The 12251-nt window shown below is 37.8% G+C and overlaps 1 protein-coding gene and 1 long non-coding RNA gene across 3 annotated transcripts in view; one reads left to right on the forward strand and one right to left on the reverse strand.

Moving 5' to 3' along the window:
* The window catches only part of FSIP2 (fibrous sheath interacting protein 2), a 98526-nt gene extending 86777 nt beyond the window's left edge, over positions 1-11749 (reverse strand). The window contains exons 1-7 of one of the 2 annotated variants that reach the window (XM_047871279.1): positions 11553-11749; positions 11084-11209; positions 6491-6652; positions 5657-5746; positions 4449-4588; positions 3669-3807; positions 3061-3171 (exon numbers count right to left, since the gene is read on the reverse strand). In XM_047871279.1, coding sequence (XP_047727235.1) covers positions 3061-3171; positions 3669-3807; positions 4449-4588; positions 5657-5746; positions 6491-6652; positions 11084-11209; positions 11553-11651 — 867 coding nt within the window. In that variant the 5' untranslated portion in view covers positions 11652-11749. The remainder of the gene's footprint in view (positions 1-3060; positions 3172-3668; positions 3808-4448; positions 4589-5656; positions 5747-6490; positions 6653-11083; positions 11210-11552) is intronic. The other variant, XM_047871280.1, reaches the window with a different exon arrangement.
* The window catches only part of LOC125172777 (uncharacterized), a 632687-nt gene that overhangs the window by 319997 nt on the left and 300439 nt on the right, over positions 1-12251 (forward strand). The window lies entirely within an intron of this gene.

Below are 12251 nucleotides of genomic sequence, written 5' to 3' on the forward strand. Positions count from 1 at the left end.
CTAACAAATCTTAAAAAGCAAGACTTAAAGCAAACTGTTTCCAAAGAAATTATCTACATTCAAGAAAAAAGTTAAAGGATATTTAGAAGGATATGAAAATATTCAGCATCCAAAAAGTAAAATTCATATCTAACATCTAATCAAAAAGCACCAAGCATATAAAGAAGCAGGGAAATATGATCCATAAAATAAGTCAATCAATCAATTAAAATTGACCCGTAAATGATACAAATGGTAGAATTAAAGGTAATAATATTAAAGCATAACTGTATTCCATATATTTACAAGGTAAGGAAAAGACATGGAAGATATAAAAAGGACCAAAATCATTTTTTAAAATGTATGAGATGAGTAATATAAGATATGCATTAATAGCAGAATAGACATTGCAGAAGAGATTAATTAAAGTGCATTAAGGAAAAGAAACCATCCAAAAGGAAAGATTGAGAGAAAAAAAGTTACAAAATGAAAAGAGTATATGTGAGGTGTGGAACATCAAGCAACCTAATTAATATGCCTGTACAGAGGACAGAAGGGACAAAAGAAATATTTGATAATAATGTCCATTATCACTTTTTCTAGTCTAGGTTATAACAGGGGTTATAAGTCAGTGCAATCAGGCAAGAAAATTAAAAAGCACCCAAAGAAAATAAATAAAACTACCTTTATTCATAGGCAACGTAATCATTTATGTAGAATGTCAATTGGCATCTAGAAATAAATTACTAGAATGATTTTGTCAATGCAGACTAAAAAATTTGCTTTTCTAGATACTAACACCAAATCATCATAATTTAAAATTAAAAATACCAAGTATAATTGCATAAAAATTATGAAATACCTAGGGATGAATCTATCAAAAGATGTGTAAGACCTGAAAACTGCAAAAATTAAGGAAACCTAAATAATTGGAGAGAAATATTTGGTCCGCAAGTTGGAAGACTCAATATTATCAAGAGATCAACTGTGCTCAAACTGACCGATAGAATCAACATAATGCTAATCTAAATCTCAGTAAGATTTCTTGGTAGAAACTTAAAAGCGGATTCCAAAATTTATACAGAAATGTGAAGGATTTAGATTAGCCAAAACAACTTTAAAATGGTAGAACAAACTTAAAAGGTTAGCACTACTGATTTAAAAAACTATAAAAGGTACAGTAATCAAAGCAGTGCAATAGACAGTATTAGAGTAGAAAAGAATAGAAGAAGAGTAGAGAAGAATACAAAAATACACTATACAACTGATTTTTGACAAAGATACAAAGGCAAATCTTTTAAAGATTTCCATAATTGTAATTTAAGCACATACATTGGAGTAAAATGTATGTCAATGTAAAATAGTGTCAATCTGAAAAAAATATTAAAATATTAAGAAGGATACACCAATGAATTGAAAACTTCTATTAAAACACAATTCAAGAGAAACAATTTAGAATAACTCATTGGAAATATCAATAATTGGGATATCTCTCTGCTATGAACATGGCTCAAGCTTCCTGTGTTGTCACCATGTCTACCATCAGCGGTAGTGTCTAAAAGCACTTCCAGTGTCAGAACTTGTCCCATTGCACTGGTTGCCACGAAAATTGGTCAGGACTCCTTGAATAGTAATTGGCATGAGGCAAAAAGGGGAGACCTGGGACATTCTGTTGCTCTACAAACCAGATACTTTCAGAAATGTCTGGAAGCAAACAAAAAGGTCAGTTTGGAGAGAATTCCCATTCCAAAAAAGTGATTATTAGAAAATAATAATTACAACAAAGTGGGATAAGCTGAGCTCACCATATGAACCTTGAAAATACTAAAAGGTATATGTACCAAAGTAGAATAAAAGATTATCATACATATTTAAATTTACATTAATAAAAAATATTACATAGCAGTATATATCAATATAACCAAATTATGTATATCTTATACTACATCTAGTTTGTCAACCATAAGCTACCGAGGGGCGCCTGGGTGGCTCAGTTGATTAAGTGTCCAACTCTTGATTTTGGCTCAGGTCATAATCCCAGGGTTGTGGGATCAAGCCCTGTGCTGGGCTGTGCCCTGAGTGTGGAGCCTGCTGAAGATTCTCTCTATCTCTCTCTCTTTCTCTCTCTCTCTCTCTCTCAAGATTCTCTCTCTCTCTTTCTCTCCCTCTGCCCTTCCCCTGCTTTCTCTCTCTCTCTTAAAAATAAATAAATAAAAATAAAAACCAATAAGCTTTAGGGGCGCCTGGGTGGCGCAGTCGGTTAAGCGTCCGACTTCAGCCAGGTCACGATCTCACGGTCTGTGAGTTCGAGCCCCGCGTCAGGCTCTGGGCTGATGGCTCAGAGCCTGGAGCCTGTTTCCGATTCTGTGTCTCCCTCTCTCTCTGCCCCTCCCCCGTTCATGCTCTGTCTCTCTCTGTCCCAAAAATAAATAAACGTTGAAAAAAAAATTAAAAAAAGAAACAATAAGCTTTGAAATTACTTGTAATTTTAGACAAGCATTAATCCACATGGAGAGTTGTCAATGTTCTTTTATTAAATGAGAAAGCAATCTACAAAACACCCTGTAAGGTGTAATAACATGAATTTATTTATTGTAGTAAATTTTCATAGAAATATCACACAATGTGTGCATGTACCATACAATAGGTGGTGCTAGGATTACAAATAATTTCTTTCTCTTTACACTGGTTTACATTCTAAATCATAAAATATTATGTATCATTTAAAATAAAAAATAGTTACTCTAAAAAAATTAGCTGGTAGGGAAATATTGAGAACTTTTTCCAAGAAATTCTGAGAGTAAGAAAAATCAGTTTATCATTTTTTTCCTAGAACAATTACTAGTTTACGTCGTGAGATAAAGTCAAAAGCGGTTGTATCAAATAATAAGGCAGCACTTTTTTGATTATAGTCAGAATATAATATAGCCAAAATATATCCGTAGCTTTCAGTTTTGTATAATGCATATCATTTGGGGTAACTGGTCCATTGTTATCTCGCAAAGTGTACTTTCAAATACCAAAACTAGCAAAAGCTTCTCCTCAAACAGTCCCAGTTAGAGGTTTTAAAGCTCACCCCACCTTCCTGTCACTCTCTTCTCTGCTGCAACGCCGTTGTTCCTCTATCCTAGTTTCTCTTTTAACATCTTCTCCAATCCTCATCAGAAGTAGCATCTCTTTTGTCTTCCATTCCTAGGGAGCACAGAGTTACATACTCAGTACATGCTCACAATAAACCTTTGTATTTTGCCCACCACCGCCAAGCAAATTAGAACATGTCAGGGGCCCGACAGACATCAGGTCAAGCATAATGAAAGTCATACATTGGGTTTAGGATGGGCTTTCCTTACTGCAGTCCTATTAACAATGCAAGATGGTTATTTTTTACTAAAGCTGAATTAAAAATCCCCCCCCCCCCCCGCCAACAATGAAGACTGTAGGGGAATTAAATAGTGTCTAGTAACTTTCACAATCATCTCTTTAAGAGCAGGTATTGGTTCATATACATAGTTTGCGCTATCAGCCTCATTATTTTATGTAACAACTTGTATATTATAGCTGTGAAGAAAGATTAATGGGGATATATGATTCAGACCTGAAATGACTTCAGGAACTATGATGGACAACTAGTTACAAATGAAACAGTTGTATACAGTTTTTCTCTCAATATTTTAAATTTGTTATCTCACCTCTTCAATTTTTCTACGAAGACTAAGTTTTCTTCTTGTGTGTTCTCGCTGTCGTCTTTCTTCTCTATCCATTCGGAGCAGGTGTTGCTCTTCTGCTGTACGCTCAAGTTCTAATTCCCTACTTATCATATCCAAATATCTAAGTAAAAGTGCAAATACAAGTAAAGGTGTATTGGCTGTTTCCCTTATGATGGCTTCATCTGCTTTGATATTCCCAAACCACCCTCTGGCTTGGTTTTTGTTTCTTAAACTACAAGAATTTTATTGACTTTCTATCAGCTCTGTTCATAGACCTTCAAGCCAGCATGATCTCATGGTTCCTGAGATCGAGCCCCACTTGGGCTCTACGCTGACAGCAGAGCGACGGAATCTCTCCCTCTCTCTCCCCCTCTCTCTTTGCCCCTACTCTGCTCACGCTCTCTCAAAATAAGTAAACAAACATTGAAAAAAAGGAAGCATGTGCTAAAGATAATTTCCCTCATCTCCTACAATAGGAAAGATTTTGGATCTGATTTGTTCTTCAGTTATCAGCTTGGATTACCTTTTGGATTCCCAGAAACCCTGTCTTCTCTGGTAGAAATTCCTCTTCATACCTTTGCCACCATAATTTCCCAATTCCTGTACCTCTTGGTCTCCTTTCCTCTCCATAGTGGGGACAGTAGTGGAGTTAAATAGTGTCTTGTTATCTAAAAAAATTCCTACTTTCAATTCTTTCTAGTATCTTCTTCCATATTTGGGTCTACAATATATACATAAAATATGCATTAACTTCAATCTTACCTGTTCCTTATTAATTGTTCCTGGTCCTTAATAGATTGGGTGTCTTCCTGTAACAACCAATTTTGGAACCGTGCAACATCAGAACGTCTAGGTATTTGATTGTTTTCCTGTAGTTTATTTACTTGCTTTGCAAGCATTTCCTATTGAAAAAAGTATGTAATATATACACACATAGACATATATGTACATAAATGTGAATATAGATATACATGTATATGTATATAAAATCTTTTTGCATTCTCCAGAAATAAAACTGTCCTACGATATGCCTTTTTATTTAGTGCTTAGTACTTTGTGAATAGCTACTTCTGTTTAATTGCATTTGAACCTATTATAGACATGGACAACTGACCCAAAATAAAGATGTCTTCCTCTGAAAATAAATTATAAATATTTCATCATATTTTTCTACCTATTCTGAAAAAGTTAAGTGAAAATAAGAAAGAAGGGGAAGAGAAGCTCTAGGCATAGGAGAGAAATTGGGGAAAATATAGAACATTTAATAGTATAGGGAAGTCATTATCATTCTTTTACAACTCTTAACCTTTGAACATAAATTTGGGAAAGTACACATACACATACATTTCTCATTTTTATCCAACTCACTCGAGCCTAAAACCCGAGTTCACTCATGCACATGTGCATGTGCGCACACACTCTCACACAAACTTTGAGTCAAAAATTGAAAGGAAGTCACTATCTATACCCACTTATTCTACATCAAGGCATTCCACTTCACCTTTAATAATATTTTTTATTGAATGAACACAGCTGCATGTGTGTGGGTACACATACACAATGTACGTGTTTTTTGAGTCATCTGTAGGACATTATAACTATCATATACTTCCTCTCCTGTTATTCCCACTGTTTTGGGGGTTACGGATGAAGAATCTTGCTAGCCCAATAGACTCTTCCTATTGGTCCTTGCTCAGGTAGAAGTGACATGTCTGAGTTGCTAAATTATTGCTAAATTATGTAAGCTACCACAGGCATATTAATAGATGACTTGGTCCCTTTTTTTTTTTTTAGCTCAATACAGCAACTGTGTTGGTAACAAAATATTATTTATTCCTCTTCTAAATTTTATTTGGAAAAAGTAGTTTGTCAAAATTAAAGGTAAAAATATTAAAAGAAAATATTTTGCATACAAAGAAAGCTTTCTTCCAAACCCTAGGTAAAGAAACCATATTAAGTATTTAACTTACTTGATCTCTCATATAGTTTCTTTCAAAGTCTAATTTTAAACTGGTAAGATATTGCCTGTACTTATTCAATTCCCTCAAGGTACATACAATCTAAAAAACAAAACAAAATAATAACAACAAAAATATATGAATACAAATATTTAAAAATCATTAACAATTACTTTCTAGAGGAAAAAACAGTAATGGAATACCATTTGATAATATTTTGGTGTTAAGAGTAATAAAATGCTAACAATTTTGCAAGCAGGATCTCTCTATAATTTTTAACCCAGAGGAAATATCTTTTCCAAATCATTACTTTATTAATATGCATTATGCCATGATAGAGGATTTAGTACCCACAACTGGAGTTATTAAAAGACCAATGTAATAAAAATGTTCAGCCCCAGTAAGAATATTCCATCAATATTCCATCAGTAGTCCATCAATATTCCATCAGACTGATTTTGCTAGGTTCCTATTTTGTCTCAAGTTTTTAAAAAGTGTATGGGACATAATCCTTGACAAGCATATAGTGACATTAGAAGCAGAGAAAGAGGACTATGATACAATTGGGAAAATTACCTGTACCTCCCCAAATTATTTGGTAATCATCTTTTGATGTTATAAAGAAAAAACGTGAGGGAAGAAGTAGTTTCATTTAGAAAAAAGCGATTGTCTGATTTCCTTTGACCCAAATACTGAGTAATTTATGAAATTTCCCATTAAGTATTTCTTCTGACCAAATTAAAGGTGATACAGATCTTCCCCCCCCCCCCACCGTAAGGTACAGAAGCAAGCCTTATCAAGTCTTAGAAATTTGCAATGATTAAAAAGAATTAATCTTCAACCCACTTTATTATTGCTGGTGATATAGCCACCCTTCTTTAATCTTCTCAGGATATCTTTGCGCTTATAGTATGCTCTTAAATGTGGATCATGGAGACTTTTATATTGGTTTTCCAAAAGTCGACAGTAAGGATCAGTCAGGTTAAAACCGTAAGAAGGTCGAAAAAGCTGCAAACACAGATTTAAAAATATTATAAAGGTAAAACTAATGAAATTCACTTTTAAATGTTAACCTATCGAAATGACTACACTGTTCATTGAAAATAAAGCATGCATGAAGAATCTGGTGTGGAGTAAAATCAGCAACAGAAAAGACTTGGATTAGGCAACATAAATTTATTATCTCTCCCTCTTTTCTCCACATGATCCTATTCTAAAAACCTACTCTCATTCAATTAATTCCTTCTCTGATCTCCATCAGTCCTTGGCCCTGAGCCAGAGAAGAAAGAAGGGAAAGGAAAGAAAGGGAATAGGATAAAATTTGTTTTAATGTATAAAGAAAGCTAAAACTTTCTTTTCCTCCTCCCTCTTCCAGGTCAATGTACTCTTTTCATTTAAAGTATAAAGGGATAATATTATGATTATATATCAATAAACTGAAAATGAAGAAAATAGAAGTCTTTTATGAAGATTCATGGAAACAGCTTTTTTGCTTTTAATTTTTATTTTTTATTATGAAATTTATTGTCAAATTGGTTTCCATACAACACCCAGTGCTCATCCCAACAGGTGCCCTCCTCAATACCCATCACCCACCCACCCTTCCCCCCAACCCCCCATAAACCCTCAGTTTGTCCTCAGTTTTTAGGAGTCTCTTATGTTTTGGCTCCCTCCCTCTCTAACCATTTTTTTTCTTCCCCTCCCCAATGGTCTTCTGTTAAGTTTCTCGGGATCCACATAGGAGTGAAAACATATGGAATCTGTCCTTCTCTGTATGACTTATTTCACTTAGCATAATGCTCTCCAGAAACAGCTTTAACAAAAATAGTAGAAGTAAAAATCAGATTTTAAAGATAATAGATTAAAGAGTTATTTTGTATTGGGGGGTCTTATCTAAGGCAAGAAACCCAACGATACCTGAATGCTACAGTTAGGAAAAAAATCAAGGTCTTACAAATTTCAACATATTGAAAAACCAATTATAAAAGATATTGATAATGTGGTACCTGGGTGGCTCAGTCATTAAGTGTCTGACTTAGGCTCAGGTCATGATCTCATGGTCTGTGAGTTCAAGCCCCGCATTGGGCTCTGTGCTAACAGTGCACAGCCTGCTTCAGATTCTCTATCTCCCTCCTCTCTCTCTGCCCCCCCCCCCCCCCGCCAATGACTCATACTTGCTACCTTTCTCTCTTTCTTTCTCAAAAATAAAAAAATAAATGTCAAAAAATAGATCTTGATAAGACTGAAGTTTCTTCATATGTGTAAAGACCAAATACCACATTATACAATAATCATTAGCATATAAAAGAAGGAAAATATCAGCTAACAGTCATGTTTCTCTGTTACTTTACAGAAAACAGATGAATTATCTACTTTTCATTTATAAATTACATTACCAAAGTGAGGTGGATTGTTTTGTGTGTGAGTTCTTAGTCCATTTTTCAATGGCAGGGTGGGATAATGGGGGAATTTCTCAAAGGGAAAAAGTGGAGGATATAAGTGGGTGTGGAAGTAGTCCTAATATTGCCTTTGCATTCTTTCTTTCTGCTTTCCTTTAAGTTTTCTTGCCCAGAAAAATGGAAGTTCTAGTCTAAAGTACAGTCAAAGCAGGAGCTGTCTCAAGTGAAAGGCAACTGGAATGTGCGTAAGATGTGGGACCCTGAGAGCGCCTGTGCTGCTTGGGGGCCTTCAGTTCAACTGATAAGACCCCACACACTGTGCACCAACCCAGATCTGCCTGCAGGTATCAATTTGTGACCTCTGTGTTCAGTCTGGCAGTAGCCACCTCAGTCAGATTCCAAACACTACCGAGCCTGGCCGGGTGGGACCCTATAAAGAACTCCCTTAAGGTAGGCGGGAGGATGTTTCATATGTGGGCAAAGGGGCAGGCTGCGGGAACCTGATAGGATGCTAGCTTTCCTTTTCCATTTAAAAGCCTCCTTGATAAGTTTTTGACCTCTTGTTTGACACCAGGCTTCAATTTCTTCCAAGGCCCTAAATTATAAAGCACAATTCCCCAGTTGCCAATGCTTCTCTGAGGAGGCAAAGAAAAGAATCCCATTGGACAATGTTTTGAATTCAGTGAGACCAGATATAAAGACCATATCTTTCCTGTAAGGGGAACAATCAACAATCATGAGTCAAGGAGTGGACCGATTATATTTTTATAAGATACTGACATCTTTTTTTAAAGATGTTAACATCTAAGAGATGTTGAACATTAACGGTGATGACAGTATATTTCTCAAGACCAAACTTGGGCTACTGACCTGTAAACAAAGAACATCTTTTAGACATATCCATTCATTGGAGCCAACGTAACCATTCTGTTGTCCATTAAAGTGATTAGTTTCCCTTAAACACACACACACACACACACATACAAACTAAAAGTATAAACATAAAGCACCACTTTATGGAGGAGATTGTACTGAAAGAAAAGGAAGGATCTCACAAAGTCATTCTCCAGGGAAACAGTCTGGTGCCTAATTATGATTAAATGAAGATAGTTTGGGGGAAATGAATATAATAAAGAATAGAGAGGACACATTTAAAAAAAGTAATTGACAAGTGAATTACTATTTGACAGAAATGGTAATTTGGCAAACAATTATTTGAATAAGCAAACAATAGACAGGGCTAAGTTTACACTTAGCCTTCAGAAGGGATATTAGAGGTTTCAAGCATGTTTTAGGAAAGCTAGTTTGTTTGGATGTGACTAAGTCTAATAGTGCGAGGTGGCATAGTTAGTTCTAATAGAACAAATTTGTTTTTAAAAAGAAAAATTAGATATTTTCCAGAAAAAAACATACTTTTTTTTAAGTTCATTTATTTTGAGAGAGGGAGAGAGAAAGCATGAGCAAGGAGGGCCAGAGAGAGAGGGAGAGAAAGAATCCCAAGCAGGGTCCACATTGTCAGCACAGAACCTAAGGTGGGGGTCAAATCCATGAACCTGTGAGATCATGACCTGAGCCAAAGCTGGACGTTTAACAATTGAACCAGCCAGATACCCCCAAACAAAACTTACTTTAAGAAATCATGTTTATTAGGATCAGTAAGGTTAAAGCTGTTTATCAGGCAAGTATCAAATACCAAGGGACCTTATTCATTTTTTTAAAATTATTTTGAAAGAGAGAGAGAGAGAGAGAGAGTGAGAGAGAGAGAGAGAGAGAGAGAGAGAGAGAGAGAATCATGAAGTGGGAGGGGCAGAAAGAGAAGGAGAGAGAGAATCCCAAACAAGCTCTTGCTGTCAGCACAAAGCCAGATGCAGGGCTTGAACTCACCACTTGCGAGATCATGACCTGAGCAGAAACCAAGAGTTGGACACTTAACCAACTGAGCCACCCAGGTTCCCCCCCCCTTTTTTTTGGGGGGGGGAGGCTTATTTCTCATGACATCATAGATAGAAGAAGGGCACGGGGTCACTCAGAATTCTTTCTCATAATTTTTTTTTCAATATTGATCAAAGAACCACTGAAAAAGAATGCACTGAACTTTCTTCAGCATTAGTTACTGGGTCAAAGGCTGGGGAGGTTTGAGGGTAGAAGTATGGAGGACTAAAAATATGAAAGAGTTTGAGAGAAGCATACTATACCCCAGCATGATTTAAATTATACACATAAAATCATACTGTTGAGTGAAACTATATAAACCAATAGCAATGCAAATTTTAAGGAAATATAAGCTAATTGGGGGCTATCATACTTCAGAAAGAATCTTGAAAGATGGTTCAAATTCATAGATTGGGCAGAAGAAGAAAGAATATGCCAGGTTTGGCAGACAAGGCACAGAACAAAGGAACAAAGGCACAGAAATACTAATGTAGTATGTGTGAGTAGGTATAAAAGACCCCAACTGTAAAAAGCTGAGGCTTTGGATTGGAGGAAAAAACTGGATGAGGAAGTTGGGGCAAATCATGCAGTCATTAGTTAAATACTGAACATGTTAACTCATTTCAACTTCATTTCTTTCTCACTTAGTATATGAAATAGAATGCAACTCAAAATAAAATAGTAGAAAAGTGTTCTGTAATTAGAGTTTTGTCCAAGTTATTATTGGTTAAAATCATAACACAATCAAATATCCAGCTATCCCTGATAACCTTCCCCCTCTCAACCAAATATGTTTGCAATAAAACCTCACTAAATAAGTAGATGTAAAGTGATAGTATAAAGACATGTTAATATGGTTCCATAAATTATAAATTAAGACAGAGCTAAGAATCTTTCTAGCCCACGATTCTTTTCAAACTATACAGATGAAGTTGCCTGATAGGCATCCTAAGCAGTATCTTAGGTTAGATATGGGGTTGGTTATCTTTTTCGTCTGTATATCAATGCAGATTCCCTTAATGGACTTTGTATGATGTGGTTCCTGTATCTAACAGCAAGTAGAAAAGGGCAAAGAAAACCAATGTAAGACAATTAAAAATTACTTTACCTTTTCACCTAACTTCGTAGTATAGTATAAAGTATTGCTTCCTGGGATCATAGGCAACTTGACCCCAAGAGGCAGATCCAGTAGTTGACCCGCTCCGACCCCTGGAAAGTGGGTTTTGTGCACGCCCTGTCAGATGCAATTGGGAGAGTTTGGTCTTTCCTTTTAGGTAATAGGCCAATGTACTCCTACTCCAACCAAATGAACTCCTACGGTCAAGGTCGAAGGGTCCCGCCCTACCAGACAGCCCTGTAGACCTCCCGCTCCCCGGACACCGCCCGCTCTTCGCCCCCATTGCCACAGCCAGGTGTGGCCACCGCAACCCGAGCCACCACCACCGGCTGCGCCGCACGAGGGCGCCAGAAGCGGGCGGTTAGGAATCGCGAGACGGATCGGTGGCTATCCCTGCCCCCGCCCCACAGGGCCGGAAGCCCCGGTGAAGGACCACGACGCCGGGCTAGCTGCTACTCACGTCTCCGCATTGCTGGCTCTCCGAGGCTAGGCCACTGGTGGCCGTCTTGGTGGCAGCGACGTTGGCAGCCTTAGAACAGGCGCTGAGGTACAGCTCCATCGCCAGCCCCGGGCCCTTCTACCCTCAGCCGCCCTCTCCTGTGTCCTTCCTTCGCACCCCTTTCCCCGTCGTCGTCCCTCCGTCGCCACTGGATCTCCAGAATGGTCAGTACCCCGCGTCCGCGAGGCCCCACCCTCGTGGCGTTCGAGGCTCCCAACTTGGAAGCGCCGGAAGGGTGGAGCCCTCCCCGAGGTGCTTGCGGCGTGAGCGTCCCAGGCTCCGGGAAGTCGGTCCCAGGGGCCTGGTCTGAGAGTCGCAGTCAGTGTACCATTTCTCTCTCAAACCAGTACCCCTCAGTCATACCAAACAAAAATCCAAACTTTGAAAGCTGTCTAATTTCTCCTGGCCTCCAAGAAGCTATGGTTTGGCCCGGGTTGGGAGAGGGGGGAGTTAGTGGGGGTGGGGGTGGGGCAGGGGAAGTGGAGTAACAGGGCAAAACACAAAATCCAGGAGTGATTGTACAGCCCACTGTAGGGACAGAGGCCTGGTTTTCTATATGTGCCTCCTTACAGACACTGTGATCGCACTCCATCCCCAGGTTCCCACTCCAGGTTCACATAAGATCCTTTGACTCCCTTTGAGGCTCACTGCCTTTCTCCT

The sequence above is a fragment of the Prionailurus viverrinus genome, chromosome C1, assembly GCF_022837055.1.
Source record: "Prionailurus viverrinus isolate Anna chromosome C1, UM_Priviv_1.0, whole genome shotgun sequence".
NCBI lineage: Eukaryota > Metazoa > Chordata > Mammalia > Carnivora > Felidae > Prionailurus > Prionailurus viverrinus.